This window comes from Sinohyriopsis cumingii, chromosome 10 (assembly GCF_028554795.1).
Source record: "Sinohyriopsis cumingii isolate HCF-2022 chromosome 10, ASM2855479v2, whole genome shotgun sequence".
NCBI lineage: Eukaryota > Metazoa > Mollusca > Bivalvia > Unionida > Unionidae > Sinohyriopsis > Sinohyriopsis cumingii.
In genome coordinates, this window is record NC_142970.1 from 96,713,608 (window position 1) to 96,732,080 (window position 18,473).

General features: G+C 34.5%; 1 protein-coding gene across 1 annotated transcript in view; it reads right to left on the reverse strand.

Annotated features, from left to right (window-relative positions):
* Positions 1 to 1,547: 1,547 nt before the first annotated feature.
* Positions 1,548 to 18,473, reverse strand: part of LOC149790623 (cardioacceleratory peptide receptor-like) — a 33,350-nt gene continuing 16,424 nt past the window's right edge. The window contains exons 4-7 of the mRNA XM_089972737.1: positions 17,457 to 17,593; positions 11,400 to 11,544; positions 10,820 to 10,936; positions 1,548 to 8,396 (exon numbers count right to left, since the gene is read on the reverse strand). Coding sequence (XP_089828863.1) covers positions 8,161 to 8,396; positions 10,820 to 10,936; positions 11,400 to 11,544; positions 17,457 to 17,593 — 635 coding nt within the window. The 3' untranslated portion in view covers positions 1,548 to 8,160. The remainder of the gene's footprint in view (positions 8,397 to 10,819; positions 10,937 to 11,399; positions 11,545 to 17,456; positions 17,594 to 18,473) is intronic.

Consider the following 18,473-nt stretch of genomic DNA (forward strand, 5'->3'; position numbering starts at 1 on the left):
TGCATTAGGTAAGAGTTGTACTTTCTGTTTGGCTTAAAAAAAGTTGAGCCTCTTGGCAACATGTGAGTTTGTGTTAATTTCTATCTAGATCATATTTTGTATTTTTTATGATTTTTTTAAAATATGGTACACATGGCTGAAAATGTGCTTGTTGTGGCTAGATAACTCTTACCACTGTCTAGTTCCAGTAGAGTTATCTCTCTTAAATGCAATGGAGTACCTGGTTATGTCATTGTCAAATTGACAATCTAGCATTGTGCTATATGACAGTGTGTGACATGCATGCCCAAGTAGGACAGAAAGTATATTTATTTCACAAAACATTAGCATTGAGGTATATGGAAAATCAATTGGTACCGTGATACCTAAAGGAAAGAATAGCCTCACAGTGTATCCATAGAAACGCATACATGTGGGCGGCATTTATGAACTATACTAGTTTGATGTAGGAAAACAAATGTGTGCTGAACACTTCTGGTAAAATATTGAAAGTTCTTTAAGAATAAAATGTATGAAATCTTTAGAAAATAGCACAAGATGGCTTTGGATGGGGACTTTTGATAACTATAGCTATGATAGATTTAGACTTGTGTTACCTGATGCCTTTATGTATGTGCTGTTACCTTCTAGATTGGAATGCATGCAACAAAATAAGTTATGTAAACATAATATAGTTGATTTTGGCCAAATATTGGCTATTTTACCTGCAAAAGATGAAAAATCATGTGTACAAAAACAGCTATCTTGTTCTTGTAAGGCATGCCATAAACCAGGATAGAGAACACTCTAAGTACACTTGTAGATAGATCACTTGTACCATGTAGAATGTTCTGATATGAGTAATTTTAGGTAATTTATTAAGGATATGGTATTCCTTCCCACTTTGAATTTAATTTTCCTGCTCTAATTGTCCTTTTTTTTTTTTTTTTACATTCTCCTGCTTTGAAATTGTTCATATAGTTAGTTCAGTTCTCTTGCATTCCCTTCTGTTGAAGTAGCAGTGAATACCAACAAACAAGAACAGTTTCCTTAAGTCAGCATTTCCCATTGGCACTTGTATAAGCCCAATTATAATCTACTATTGACTTTCAATTAATCCTATTTCTTTCCGTCAAGCTGCTCTTGTGGAATTTCCATGCTTGGTCCAACATTACAGAATGATAACCATTTTAGTCACACAATGCGTATTCATTCCATTCAATCCACACTGTTCTTGAAACTTTGCATCCCATCGCAAGAATCCAAATTGGCATGAGATGATATCTGCATGGTTATGGAAGGCTGCACTCTAGATGCCGGCATTGTAGAAAATATGAACTATGTGATATGAAAGAGCTGCGTCATCTTAGAAATTAAAATTACATGACTCTTGAGGTCTCCACTAAATACAGGAGTCTAAATGTTAGGTTCTCACTTTATCAGTAATGTATTTTGAGATAATTTAATTGCAATGAAGTTAATACAGGACACACGGTACTAATTATACGGAAGAACTGTGAACCAGTCTAGAAATGGGTGAAGAAATGATAGAGTATTTACAGGTTTGGTGGTCCATAATTAGTTAATAATGAAAATTAAAATTTTAGGAAAAATATCTTTTGAGAGCTTGTCCTATATGTAATGTAAAAAAAATATTGACAAATTTCTACTGATGCAATTTTAGCATTTTTACAGGCTTGACTCAGGAGTACTCAATACTGAAAGTAGCACCTGATTCATTTGGTGCAGAATCAATAACATGTGTTTCATGCACATGTATGTAAACAAATTGCCGCGGGTCATATGGTGTTCTCCACACATAAGCTTGCACCAAGGTTAGATGTGCACGAAAAATTATAGGTGTCATTATCAGCACCCATAAATTTTAAGTTATTGAATTTTGAATATGACAGTGTTTCCATATGTTTACCATTGGAGTGGAATTAGTACCGTGAGTCCTATATGCGACCTATACCATAATAGGAGTTTGTTGTTTCCATGGTTACCACGTGCATCCAGGGTATCAATTTGGTGGTTTTTACATATGACAGTGATAATGGAGTCTTTTTATCATGGTTTGCATGTGATTTTGGAGAAAAATTCTATACAAAAGACAGATGGGGATGGTTTTATACACTGGAGAGTGGAAGTATATAGCTCAGGCCATAGGGAAAAGAGCACAGTATGGCCTGATGGCAGAATTTCATATGATGGTACCCACAGATTGGCCTGTATGGTTAAATACCATTTAACACATGCAATAATTCCCCAAAATGGGGTGGGGTGGGGTAGATTTTATATGTAAGCCACTTATGTCACAATCACTTATGTATCAGTACTGATCATTTAACTTTAGAGACACACTCAGCAGATCAAAGCAGAGAACATTGTAAAAATAAGGACTGTGCACAAAACTGCACATGCTGCATTGCCTCAACCTGTAAATTGAATTATTATATGTCGAGTCACATTGAATATCAATTATACCGGTCTTATTTCTTATCCTAGAATTAAACTCCTTGACACCTATTCTATGTTCAGCATGTTTCTCATATTGGTACATTACATTTTTGGGCAAACAGTATTGGAACTTTTCTGCATTCCTTTTGTTGAGGGAGCAGGGAGGGACATTTTCACTTAAAATAATAGTTTTCAACCCTTCATTCCCAATATAAGTCTGCAAAAGTCCTATCTGTATTGCATTCTTTACACAGGCAGTTTTTCTTCCCCAACCTCCCTTCATACAGTTGAAACATTCTTGATGTATAACTGCATGGTGAACATACTGCTCTCTCCCACCAAACCAGATCTCTTTTTTCTTCATGTACCAAGTCCCATGATAGAAAACCTTTATACTCAGGGTGTTGCAACTTGTGGTCTCAGAACACATTATTCCAAATCTCAGCATTTGATTACTGCGTGCACTAAGTGATATGGGTTTTCTTCACCATATATGTTGTTGTGAATAAATGAAAACAAGCTTCATGTCAGAAATATGGTTTCATATTTGAAACAAAAGCTATTTATTAAACCTACATTGCTCTGTTCTTACCATCAAGTAATAGTAAGGAATCATTTAGCTGTAAATTAGAGCTTGCTATTTGGTTTGCCAATTCAAGGTGTATTACCTCCCCTTTGACTGTAATTGAGTGATTGCAATGTTTGCTTTGTTTCTCTTTTGTTCAATAATGTATGCATTTTTTCAGCTTTATATTAAAAAGTAAGTAATTTAACACTGCTTATAGTGGAAAGTAGCCACAGTAATGATTTTGAGACTTTTTCTTAACTTTTTATGAGCTTTGGGTAAATGTAGGTATATGTTTATGTATTAGACAACTTCAATATGCAATTTAATTCTATTACTTAAATTTAACAAGTAGTGTATTCAGTGACAATTTTTATCAGTGTCTGCATATTGCATAGAGACATGAACTTGTCTTGGCATAGCAAAGTTTTTCACACATTTCTCCACCTCCAGCATACTTAATAGCTTGAGTTATAACAGTTTGTGCATACACTTTCTGTCTCCAACATCAATGTCAGCATTATAGGAACTTTGGATAGCTTTTTCAAATTTGTCTCTTGCTGTCCTTATGTAACATACCTCATGCTGATGTGTTATTTGGGTTGATACACATTCCCCCCACCCCCGTTGTGGGGAACATTACCAGGCTTGAAGAAATTACTCTGTCTATTCTTTGCTTATTCACCCTTCCCCATAGTTTTATACTAAAAAGTAGCACTATGTTATTTAATTATTCAGTATAATAAAGCTTATGGAACTCTTCCTTGGCTTTTATACCTTTTTATTAACATTTGGCGGTCATGAATCACATGTGATGATAGTTTAAATAAGTTTGGAATGTCAGCATCTCTTGATGCTTCATGGGTGTGTGTATATGTTTTAGTCACAAAAGGGCAATGGCCTCTTATCATTTTGACCTATCATGTGGCACACTTATTTGTTTTGTTTGATTGATGTGAATAGGGATGCACTGTATCTTATTTCTGTGAGAGTCAGCAAGAAAAGAAATGCAATTTTGAAATTTAAAACATTTAAAACTTGTCTTATAGCCAGTGAGAGATGAAAATACAATGCGTCATGTAATTTGATACCCTGTGATGTCATACTTGCTGATGTCAGCATGCTTGTGTTTCTTTTGTGTAGCATGCATGCCATAGAAAGATAACATGAAGATACAAAGGCAGAAAACAATTATTTTAATAACAAGAATAAGCCATTAATAAGTACAATACAACACAGCAACATGTGATGCGGATGCAATTTAACTATAGATATTGGTATCACATAAAATGCTATTGCACTATTATCCATGCACAAGCATGGCCAATTCTTTCTTACAATTATGCTCTAATATCAAGGAGTAAAATACAACTTTTTCAAAAAAAATTAAATCTGGTTATAGGACACACGGTACTAATTATACGGAAGAACTGTGAACCAGTCTAGAAATGGGTGAAGAAATGATAGAGTATTTACAGGTTTGGTGGTCCATAATTGGTTAATAATGAAAATTAAAATTTTAGGAAAAATATCTTTTGAGAGCTTGTCCTATATGTAATGTAAAAAAAATATTGACAAATTTCTACTGATGCAATTTTAGCATTTTTACAGGCTTGACTCAGGAGTACTCAATACTGAAAGTAGCACCTGATTCATTTGGTGCAGAATCAATAACACGTGTTTCATGCACATGTATGTAAACAAATTGCCGCGGGTCATATGGTGTTCTCCACACATAAGCTTGCACCAAGGTTAGATGTGCACGAAAAATTATAGGTGTCATTATCAGCACCCATAAATTTTAAGTTATTGAATTTTGAATATGACAGTGTTTCCATATGTTTACCATTGGAGTGGAATTAGTACCGTGAGTCCTATAGGCTGTTGATGAACTCATCTATATTACATGGATAATGTATTCGAGGTTACCACACCTTATGTATATCATTCAGTTATCTCCCTTACACCAGTCATAACATTTCAAGGAAATAAAATCTCACATTTTCAGTGACTGGTTATGAAAATAAAGAGAAGATTTGTGAAGTATTATATTAGCCCTCAATCTTGATGCAAATGTAAGTAGAAGCAATTTAATAATTTCTCACAGTAAAGTTTACAAGTTTAAAAACTGATAAGGTATGTTCTGCTTGGATCTGAGATAAGTTTCTCTCTATCTTATGCCAATTATTATTAAATTCTTATGTAGAAGAAATATACTTTATATGTATCTATATTATCTAAATCATTCACCCTTTTATATTAGATGGAAATGAACACATCTTCACTTGAAATTTGGGTCCTGTAAGGGATGTTATAGCACAGTTGCCTTTGGGCTGTCTGTGGACCTGTTGGGCCCTGCTCCATATATTTGTTCAAGGTAAGGTAATCAAACTTTCACTTCTCATTTTTCGCATTGCTGATTTTGCCTTTTTTAATTCCTTTATCATAACCTACCTCTCCCTTTTAGATAAACACTTTCCTCCTGTTTTTAACTCCATTTGATGTGCTATACTTAGTGTTTATATTTGGCATTTTTCTGTATTTGATTCCCCTAATTTCACCCCCCAATCCAACATAACCACTTAGGACCTGTGATTTACTATATTTGGTGACTGATTGGCTTATTGAAACAATTTTATTCACATTACAAAGGAGGAAAGCTTACTATTTGTGTTACAAAGAGGATGGGAAGGTGGACCTTTGTGTGAGGACTGGTGGTTAGTGACCTCTTGTATCTGCAGATAGTGTAAAGTGGTCAAAGTTTATACTTTATAATAAGATTGGGTCATGTCCACCTGTCTCTGATGTTAAGTTCTGCACCTACCAAACAAATATAAATTCCTTTTTTTCAGGTGAATTGTACATTTTGAAGTAGGACAGGTACATACTATTTGGTACATTGACCTTTGACCTAGTTGTTACATAATATGACATAATGTGATTTATCCCATATCACCTATGTGAAGTTCAATAAGTGCTGATATGAATAAGATACAACTCGTAGTTGAAAGAATTCATTTTATTTCAAAAGATGATTTTGATGGTGAAGCAAAAGTATGAAAACAATAGTTCAAACAGCCAATGACATTTCTATACACATTCATAGAAGACATAGGTTAGTACCTCATCAAATTCTTTTTCACAAGTGAGACTAAGTATATTTGTTACTTATACAGTCCTGAACTATTTCGCAGATTATTGGAAAAATTAAGGTTTGCTATAGGTATAACGGTACCAGTTGCGCAAGTCCAGGTGGGCGGAGCTTAAGGTGTATGGAACATTGTATTCAGAATTAAAGAACAACACTAGCTGTGATTGGTGCATTATGTAAGAGTTGTACTTTCTGTTTGGCTTTAAAAAAAGTTGAGCCTCTTGGTAACATGTGAGTTTGTGTTAATTTCTATCTAGATCATATTTTGTACTTTTTATAATTTTTTTAAAATATGGTACACATGGCTAAAAATGTGCTTGTTGTGACTAGATAACTCTTACCACTGTCTAGTTCCAGTAGAGTTATCTCTCTTAAATGCAATGGAGTACCTGGTTATGTCATTGTCAAATTGACAATCTAGCATTGTTCTATGTGACAGTTTATGACATGCATGCCCAAGTAGGACAGAAAGTATATTTATTTCACAAAACAGTAGCATTGAGGTATATGGAAAAACAATTGGTACCGTGATATCATATATATATATATATATATATATATATATATATATATATATATATATATATATATATATATATATATATATATATATATATATATCAGCTTGAACTAGTTTTTAAAGTAGTGTTGTACACAAAGTGTTCTGTCGTTTTAATTTATTTACAAAAAGACATTTGTAGTTTAATTGATCCAGTCCCGCACGTGTTGTCTTCTGGTGCGTTTTCACAACCCAGGCTGTAAGCTCCAACCATAACATAATCTTCCAAATCTCTTCCTAAGGTTGGAAAATCATTGCCAGATGTTATTTAACCTTTATATTCTTTGAAGTACTGGAGTAGTGCTTCTTGTCATGTTTGCCGATTTGGCTAAACTTCACGGGAAAGATTGGTGTGATACTATTATATCAATGGTATAATTGAAACGGACAAAAACAAACGCAATACTGTCCTGCTGTATTCATTATACAGGGCAATAATATCAGATTTAAAATGGATTAGTCAATTTACGTTGTTTTAACAGACATAACAGACATACAGCATAGCTCCTTAGTATAATGTCCTCAAATATTCAAATGCCGAATAGACAATGCAATATGACAAGCCCCCACCAGTGCACGGAGACCCAGGATAGCAAACACCATTGACTAACAAGCCATGCTAACACTACCAGAGAACAATATAGGAAATACGAAGGAATGAAGTCAATAACCATTATCATTCTTTCATTTTGTATTCTGTACACAATTCCATAAACATACATGGCCGGAACTTTTCATTTCATATTGCTATAATCTGCGATAAATTATTTGCCTAAATAAAAAATAAATATGGATGACTGTGTTGTGCAGCAACAAATTATTTAGATCGCTTGTAGGTATAAATGGTGATCCATATCGCTTAAAATGATCATGTTTGCAAAATCTTTCAGGAAGAAAACCCTGGTAACATAGACAAAGTGTTATCTATTCTGCAAAGAGCTGGAGGCACACATCACGAGCGTTGCTTTCATTGGTAATCCTTCAATGCATGCCAACATTGTAGTTAGTGAGGAAGAGCGAGCACCTTTGGTATGCCACATTGTGTTTACTTTAACATGCATCCTCCTAGAGCATTTGAAATATTAACTGAATGTAAATGATGTACCCCAAAGCAAACAATTTTGATATTGATGGAGAGGAACAATAATGAGTCCACACAATTACATTTATTTATGTTCTATCGAGTTCGACTGTTTGATCCACATATTGTATCCTGTTTGACTGTGCGGTCACTATAATGTATCCAGTGCGACCGTTTGATCCATATATATTATCCAATTCGACTATTTGATCCACACTTTCGTACTCCAACATAAACATTGTACTGAAAAGGAAGACATTTTGGTTTGCAGCAATAACGTGTCCTCAAACTTTATCTGAAAAATGTCGATGATATGTATGATGATGTGTATCCATCGAATATTTGATTCATACATTGTCCTTCCATTAGACAAGTTCTTGATCTGTTTTTGGATGCAGATTGGAACTAGCTGACGCGTCCGTCCTTTTGTGCCAAAACGTGAACATTTTAGTGTTGAAAATGATGAAAGCTATTGGATTTGCCACACTGTTCAATGGACACACAACCTGCATAAAATATGTTGGACCAGAAGTAGACGTAATCAGTCCATGCATTGCCAGGAAGTTGTATATATAATATGGAGTCCAACATATAATAAACGCTGAAAAAAACAAACATCAAGTGATTCTCTTATTACCAAAGCTTATATCGATGTTACAATGGCAGCAAAAATTGTAATTCAAATGAATATCTTTTTCTTAAATGCGAAATAATGCATATTATATATTTGAAATTAAATCAGTGCTTCATTCAATATGAAATATCAATTAGCCTAATTAGGTCAGAAGTGGTTTCCATTGTATATCTAGAATATCAATCATTCTTTGATTCAATTCTTTCTGAGTGTGCATGTGATTTTATATATGTGTAACAAACAAATATAATAGTAGAGAAAGAACATGTTTCACAAAATAACTTAACATATTTGTAACATATGTCTTAAGAGAAATTGCATGTGTATGTGTGTTTGTGCTTCTGTCAGTATCTATGTTGCAATTCCCACTTTCATCATCTTGGGCTTCAAGTTTTCTGTGCGTAAGATTATATTATTACGTATATCGGTATTGTGTGCTTAACATTTGTCCATGATTGTAGTTGTACTTTAAGGAAATGGTCACTTGTAAAAAGAAAGCATTACATATCTAACTTTTGTCCATAATTTCAAGGCTCAGTCAAGTTTACAATTTGATTAGAATTTTCCGTTGGAATGGTTCATATGCAGATCAAGAGAAATGTGATTAAATAGGGATTTGGTAAACATAACCAATTTATGTCGTATATCAGTGTCTGGAATCCATTAATATCAGAGTTTACAGATGGGTTCAGATAAAATTCAAAAGACATTATTTATTTTAGATACTGAAATGACTAAAGCGTTCATTCCTTTTTTTATTTATACACACTACTTTGGATTTTTGCGAGCTCATTCAAAGATGTTCTGGACTGCATCATTGTGATATATCAGGACATTCGGGAATATTGGAATTATTGGCAACATTCTGTGCAAGGACAATTAGGATTATTTCGGATTTAATTCACTGTCTGTAAAATTTTCAGTTCTCATTGTAGATAAATAAATTGCTTGTTCGTTTTAAATTGTTGGTTTCACATCTTTTTGTTACATATTTAAATACCATGATTAGTAACAATATGTCCAAAGTGATTTACAGAGATAAGTCTACTAAAATATTTGCAGCAGGCAGTTTAATTTAAGAAATAGTTATATAATCTGCATTATAATACTTATATATGTATTCGAACAAGCGACCTCCAGCCTCGGATGTGGTGATTCGCGGGATTTAATCCCAGCCGAGTCATTCCAAAGACTTATAAAATTGTTACTAGCAGATGTCTCGCTTGGCGCTCTGTATGATGTGTTTTGTACTAGAACTGGTCGGTCTGGCGTCAAGGTAAAGTGACAGGTGGGGGTATGATGTTACACGTTAATGTGACGTTAAAATCCATATCACATTCACACACGCAGAATAGGAAAATGTTTAACTGATTCCCTAATGGTTATGGCACCCATCGCATACATTGCCTTTACCTGCTGACCCAGGTAGGAATCGTCGTTGAAAACATTAACAAATTCTCTAACCCTTATAGTAATGTTGTTGTCTTTGAATAGTTTCAGAGTAGTGTTCAGTCAATTGAATATAAAAGACACTAGCTGTGTGTTGTACACAAATGATGTAAGTTCAGGAAATCATAAAATCTCTTGTCAGTCATTTAAACGGAAGGCAATCTGATAAGGTTATTTAATATGCAGAAACAAGCACGGCAATCGTAATTTAACTAGATCAAGTGATCAAGCGAAAAAGGTTTTTACTCTACAATTAAACGTCAGAAAATCGTATAAAAGGTCCAAAGTAGGACTCAGATTGCTTGTAAGTCATTCGCACCTAGCGAGAAATGACCGAATTCCATTTGCCTATGTCTAGTATTTTTGTTTAGTCATTTTCTTGAGAAAGTCTCAGTTCAGACATTTTAATTTTTTTTTATATTTAAATAGCAAACAAAGCTGTTTTGTCAACAGAAATATGCTTGGTCAATTTTTATTTACGTAGGTCAATGCATAATGAATGATTCCTTTTACCCAGCTTAAGCGATATGCCAATAATTGTTTTGAAGGAGCATTTTTGAAGTTTAAAAAAGTTACCTTAAGAGCGTTGAAGTCAAATATAAATTAATATCATGGCTATTTAATATTCTTTATCTATGTGGACAACGGTTTATTTTGCTACTCGGGGTGGATGGATATACACTTCTAGATAAATACAGATAAAGCAAGATGCACCCGCTTCCAGAAGTGTGGATATAAAACTGTAATGATAATTGCTTTTGAAATTTTCCTTTACAAATTATATATTTTATGCCAAGAATAATCTTTAAAGAACACTGCTGTAACTAAACATATACGAATACCAATATACCTACACATATAATAATATAAGAAAACTACCACACCTGCACGTATTATACCAATATACCTAAACATATAATAATATAAGAAAACTACCACACCTGCACATATTATAGCAGTTAGTTTAATACTCCTGACTTTGGCTTTCGGAAGTAATCCCCCTTGAACCCTTCTTTCTCTCTGAGGTCCGTTACTTTTCAAATCAAGAGTCTCTGAAGCTGAAAAAAACAATAGGCGATTAATTAAAAGTCTTAATTTGTAATATATATATATATATATATATATATATATATATATATATATATATATATATATATATATATATATATATATATACTGAATGTGGTACTGTCTTTTTTAGGAATAAAGACTTTTAATGAATCGCCTATAGTATGTATGACTGTCTGTATTTTGTGATTTTACTGTTTCAGTTTTCGCTACAGACGTTTGTATCGTTAAGATTGAATGAGATTTTTATGACAATGCCTAGCAATTAATTATTTCAATGAAGAGATTATTTATATATCCATATCTTCAAATTATGTAGAGCTTGAGCGTACGGTAAATGGGACAATATTGACCAAATTTATTGGCCAATGTTGTCCCAGTTACCAGAGAGAGAGAGAGAGAGAGAGAGAGAGAGAGAGAGAGAGAGAGAGAGAGAAAAGAGAGAGAATGTACATTTAGTGATGTCCTTTGCACGTCGTGAAAACTGCAAGCCTAATTTCACCTTCCGCCAAATAATGACACAAATTCCCACATAGCAAAAGGTTATCACCAATGCTGGAAAAAGATACTGGACGGCAAACGCTGAATCGAAGTGAGGCTAAAGAAAGAAAAATAATTTCAAATAATCTGACTGAGTTACGAAAAGCGTTATGATGTTGATTTGATGACTATTGCTGAGTAGTTTAGATAATAACACGGTTATCAATCTTATTCCAGATCCAGAAGACTGCAGAGATTCTTGGCCTGGGCTACAATGTACTCAATTTAAATAGGCCCTTTCAGGTTATTCTATGATACATTTGATTATGCATTTTGTATGTCTTAACTTTTAAATATTTAACAAAAAACAAATTGCTTATAACTCACTAAAATATAAATGGAAGTCTTACAACTACCGTTTTAAATGAAAGTGCCGTATCTCGACCTGTGTATAGAGGCTAAGCTTCCATATTAGTTTATCTTGTAGCCTACAGAACTTTCGTCAATGTTTGAAACTGGTCTGGCCCATCGCATGCTTCCAGTGTTTCTTTTTTATAAGCCTGTTCGTACTATTACTGACGCGAATGGAAACCAAATTAATTATACAATTGCATGAAACTTAATGTGCTTTAAATTATATTTGTACTGATGCAAATAAATGACTGAACAAGATAAATGGTTGTAAAAGAGAACAGTTCCAATAAAGCTTTGTATCCCGTGGTTTTAAGTCTAACTTTTTGATTGTTTCATTTTGAAAGGTGAACCACAATGTTTTTCTAGCGTATTGTACTATTAATTTCCACGGTATGTCTCTACTGCACTGTACTATTAATTTCCACGAAAACTCTCCACTGCACTGTTCTGTTAGGCTCCAAGATCACGAACATATTAGAACACGTTCATTCATTCATTCATTCATTCATTCTTTCGTTCGTTCGTTCGTGTTCATTCGTTTGTTCGTTCGTTCATTCGTTCATTGTTCATTCATTCATTCATTCATTCATTCATTCATTCATTCATTGTTCATTCATTCATTCATTCATTCATTAATTGTTCATTCATTCATTCATTCATTCGTTCGTTCGTTTGTTCGTTCATTCATTTGTTCATTCGTTCATTTGTTCAGTCATTCATTTGTTCATTCGTTCATTCGTTCATTCATTGATTCATTGATTCATTGATTCATTAATTTATTCATTCATTTGTTCATTCGTTCATTCGTTCGTTTGTTCGTTCGTTTTTTCTTTTGTGCGTTCGTTCGTTCATTCGTTCATTCATTCATTCATTCATTTGTTCATTTGTTCTTCACAAGCTTTACAGCCTATTGTCCTACGAAAAAAACAACAAATAGCGCAGAACGAGAGCAACTTACCCTTCACGAAAACAGAGAAATATACACTTAATGAGTTCCTTTCATTTATTTAATTTGTAGCTTTTGAAGTTCATTGAAGTATGAACCAATAACAAAAGCCGTTTAACTGGTTGCGCACTGGAGACTGTACAGCGTGTTTTTTGTTTATCTTTTGTTTGTTTTTGTTTTCTTTTGTTTCTCACTGTGCTAACCATACCGTAAACTGCTTAATGCTTGTGATAAATGCTTTCTGATGTTAATGGAATTCTGTCGTAGGTCATATTTTACTTCTAACTACGTTTCTTCCAGTGCATGAATAAAAAAAAATCTACATCCTTAATTTGCATATAGCAAATCAGAAAACGTCTCGCAGTGTCCTCGAACCCTGGCACGAATTTACCCCTAGCTGCTAAAGTCAATATACCTATATCGTGGATAAATATGTAAATAAATAAACGTGCAAAGTCACGTGATGTTTGCTGAAATAGTGTCCTTACACTTTAAGTCTATGAAAAAGAATATTTATTTAAACTGCACTTGGAAGTAATAAAATATTTACGTTTAGCATGTTTTCTTTTGTGTTACATTTTTATGCAACACATGAAAATGTGACTTGTTTAAAAGCAAGACGAAGCCCACTTACTCGGTTCTTCTTCAATAACCGACTCACTGCGGCCTTGACCGGTGCATGTAATAATGTCAAAATGTTGTTTTACTTTTAAAAATGTTACTTGGACAATTATAAAATATCATCTCCCTATCTCTCATTTAAACTCAAGCTTAATATTTTGAGTTTACAGTTATATTGTAAAGTGTCGAATTTTGAATAATATTGAACCTTAAAGTTGAAAGCATTGCGCATTAAAATTTTATCACATTTAAGCCAGAAAAGCCTTTGGGGGGGGGGGGCGGGGCACTCTGACGTTTTTTTCCCTTTCTCCCCGCATGTCAGTGTTAAAACTTGAAAGGATAGCGTCTATGTCTCAGTGAGATTGACCAGGGCATTGCAACGCTGTCCTGAGAAAGTAAGCATTTGAGCTACCAACAATAACCGCTTGATAGGAACCCATGTCAAATTATCATTGTCAACGGGAAAGTGATATGCACCGTAGTTTACAGATTGGGCTGGCTAAATATGACGAAAGAAATGATTATCTTGGGATCAGCTAGGAACCGTTACTTACGATTGGGCAGAACAAACTAAGTCTTACACTTTGAAAGTAACGTGAATTTAAAGTGACGACCGTGGTCGGAATTCTTTAGTGTTAAATAACTTCCTGAGAGAGAAAGAGCGGCTCCGATGATGCCGAAAACGAATAGTGCTTTCCTTGTTAAACAAGAAAAGGGGACCAGGTGGCTGTCTTGTAAGAAAATACAGGGTTTAGTGCTGGGACGCACACTTTCTGAAAGAGAACAGCATTAAAGAACAGCTTTCTGGGGAGAGACGGGGCAGTCCGAAGACGGAAATCCGCAAAAAGCAGTGACGAGTTCAGAATAAAGGACTAGGAATGGGTGAAGCGTAAATAATAGGAAGGCTATAGGAAATAGGAATATATTGATACACGGTCAACGGAGGAAGGTGATGCAATCAGTCGTGGACATTGCGCTCTTTTCATCCCTCGTTATTATGATGAAATAAATCCAAATTAGACACCGCTATCCAATTCTGTTCACATAACTTAGATAGAATTGGAGTTACTGCTATTAATTGTTATTTATTTATAAAAAGCTTTTTCGTTCGTATAAATTATTTCTTTCCAATAGTCTTGCTCAATTCTCTGTTGAAATTATATCTAAAACTCCCACTATAATATCGAGGAAGGTCATCCTCTAGATATTTTACAAATTAAAAAAATGTTGGTGTTTGAAATGGTTCTATTTAGAAACAACATCATTGCATTTCAAACCATCTTTTTGTTTTATCATATACATTTTGATGACGAGTTTAGCGTTTTGAATTGAAATCCTTTTTCAGGTCATTGGCAAGTCTTTGTATGACATGATTGTTTAAAACAATATTGAAAAAATAAACAAGATTTCCAGATATGCCAATGAATAAACAAACCTTCGTGAATTTGCTTAATTATCAAAGACTATTACAATTAGAGTTTAACAGGAGCCGAAAGCAAATATTCGTATCAAAGTCTTACAATAACACACAGTTTTAGTTTTCTCTGCAATGTGCGTCACGCTTGAATTGTCGCAATATGAAGCAAGCGAATTTGATATGGGTTAAAGATTTTCTACACTGTTATAGCAATAAGAGGCTAGCAAATTATACATGAATTGTACAGTTTTTACTTTGTTAGATAGGATGCTAAAAATTACACGTGGGTTGTAGAGTTTCAAAGTTCTTAAAGGGGTAAGATGGCAGCAATTTAGACAAGGATGAAGATTTTCCACAGTTAAAGCGAAATGATGCAATTGAATTGGACATGGTTCGTAGTTTTTCTACAGTTATATTAATAGGATGCAAGTGAATTGGACATGGGTCGTAGTTTTTCTACAGTTATATTAATAGGATACAAGTAAATTGGACATGGTCGTAGTTTTTCTACAGTTATATTAATAGGATGCAAGTGAATTGGACACGGGTCGTAGTTTTTCTACAGTTATATTAATAGGATGCAAGTGAATTGGACATGGGTCGTAGTTTTTCTACAGTTATATTAATAGGATGCAAGTGAATTGGACATGGGTCGTAGTTTTTCTAATGTTATATTAATAGGATACAAGTAAATTGGACATGGGTCGGAGTTTTTCTAATGTTATATTAATAGGATGCAAGTGAATTGGACATGGGTCGGAGTTTTTCCACAGTTATATTAATAGGATGCAAGTGAATTGGACATGGGTCGTAGTTTTTCTAATGTTATATTAATAGGATACAAGTAAATTGGACATGGGTCGGAGTTTTTCTAATGTTATATTGATAGGATGCAAGTGAATTGGACATGGGTCGGAGTTTTTCCACAGTTATATTAATAGGATGCAAGTGGACGAGACCTGGGTCGTTGATTTTAACATTATTACAATGATATCCATACAGGAAATTTAGATGGATCTAAAAATGTATATCGTTTCTAAATTCATCCTGAATAGCATCGTGTGTGTGTGTGTGTGTGTGTGTGTGTGTAGTCTTTGTTTTGAATTTGTGCACATAAACTTTGGCAATTTGGGTCCGGGTTTATCATAGAGATGGATAGATTATTTTACAGCAATATAATTACTTAAGACATCGTTTGTCATTTGTGGAGTTTTGCATTGCAAATAGCATGATTTCCATCATGGCAGTTCTAAGCCATACTTATTTTTGATTATTGATCTAGCAGCGCCCTAAATGACCTTAGCAAATTTGCGTCATTTCCTGTTAAAATAAGCCAGCATTGTATTCGTTTACTTATATTGTATCCAGAGAATAACAGTCCAACGTTATGATATGCTGCATGTATCTTGGTCCTTTCGATTCAGCCCGCAGTTACGCTAAAGTGTGATGGATTTACCGATTTAGGTAGTCCGTTTAAATACGTGCGCCGAAAATGAACATACGTTACGTGCATGTTTTTGTTTTCATTTCTGTTAATGACATTTTTGTATGTCTTATGCGAAGCAAACTTGAGCTTAATGTTTAAGTGCTTTTTCCAAAGATACATCGGGGCATTCGACCCGACTTGGCCTGGGCTGGTATTTATTTAGCTACGATGTTGTAGCCTCAACTTGATTTGTTATGGTTGAGGCTACGAACTGATCCCATATCATGTAATGGAGCAAAAAAATCATCACTAAAGTCAGAAAAACAAACAGTGTAGAAATCTACTACATAAATATAATCATGTTGTGAAAGAAGTTTTCCTTATTTTGAATTTAATAAGCTCTTACACGATAAAATAAATTGGTATGGTTACACTAACCTCACCGTGTTCGCCATGACAGATAACGGGAGACTCTCGCCATGACCCCTTTTCTACGTAAGGCTTGCCAGACAATATTTGGATATTCTACGCAATGTTATTATCAATCAAGTGGCGACTAATCGCTTCTTGATGGAATTTCAAAGTTGCCGATAAACCGTATTTACTTTTAATGCGCAGAATTTCTGACTCAAACCACGCCATATTTTTAATACGATTTGTTTACGTTTCCAAAAAAGGTCTCAATGTCATTATATGGGACACAAACAAACGAGGCTGAGAACGGAAGTAATCATTATTTGAACTAATATGGCGGACGATTTAAACGAAAATATCGGATAAAAAAGGTAAACGAGATTTTACAACTATTTCTACAATGATTTTCTATATTTCCGGTATTAAATAAGAGGACTACTCAATTTATTGGAATATGCAAGGAATATGTTCAAATTGGTATTATTGGGCTAAAAGAGCGCGCCGGGTGTGAATCACACCCGGCTTGCTCCATTAACACGTATATGCTCATGTTAGTACCCTGTCCACGAGGTAGGAGTAAGGGTACTAATTTTAGTACTAATTGTTATTGTGATATCGAATCTACAAAGGCGTCACGAACTTAACTACAGCGACTTCCTAAATGCATATATGCATACAAGCGTACTTACGTACAGAACAGACGAGAGACATAGATTTAGTCAGAAGCACAAACACTACTGATATAAAGTGAAACCGTAAATATAATAACGAGACACAGATGAACGGACTTACCGCATACCAACTGATGTGCGGGAGATCTAAATCACACATTCCATTATTCAACACGCGTGAGTACAGTAAAAACATGATGACATATGGAACTGTTAATCCCCAGGCTATCGACACCAGTGCCCAGTGTACCTTGGTACCTGAGAAATTAAAAACAAAATAGACGAATTAAGTAGAATAATGGAGTGACACCAATTAACAAGACTGATTTTAACTTAAAATACTAACGAAATGTATTTTTTGAACTTTATCTTTCCATGATTTATTCAGGATGGTTTCGTCACGTGCACTCAGGATATATGTACATACATCCATATGCATACATAGCACATAGCATGGGGATTAATACATCATACATAGATACATACGTACATACATAGATGCGTACATACATAGATGCATACATACACACATACATATATACATTCATAGATACATACAGACATACATACACACACATACGTACGTACGTACATACATACATACGTACATACATAGATGCGTACATACATAGATGCATACATGCACACACACACACACACATACATACATACATACATACATACATACATACATATCATTTTATTCAAATATTCCTGTCGTTAAGAGAGAAGGGAAGTAAAGTTTATAAATGTTTTAAATCTTCCAAAGACGTCTGTCTGGGTGGGTTCGAGTCTCGGATTCAGCCAATGTGGGTACGTGAGAAAGCTTTCCAGTAGCTTCTCGTGGATCAGTGGTTTTCTCCGGGGGTTTTCCCGGGTTGTTCCTCCACCATTAATACTGGCCGCCATGTATAGCCTATCGTGTGCTGAAAAATGGCGTTAAACCCTACAGCAATAGCAACAACAAATCTTCCAAAGAATACATTGGCTCATGTAATTTTCCCCATGCCTGACGCGTCCTCGTGCATCTCGTAAGAGGAGACTAATGGCGGCACGAGCCGCGTTGGTCCACTGGTTTGCGTGCAAGACTCGAGACTAAAAGACGTAAAGGTTTGAATCCTAAGATCTGATTAGCCGG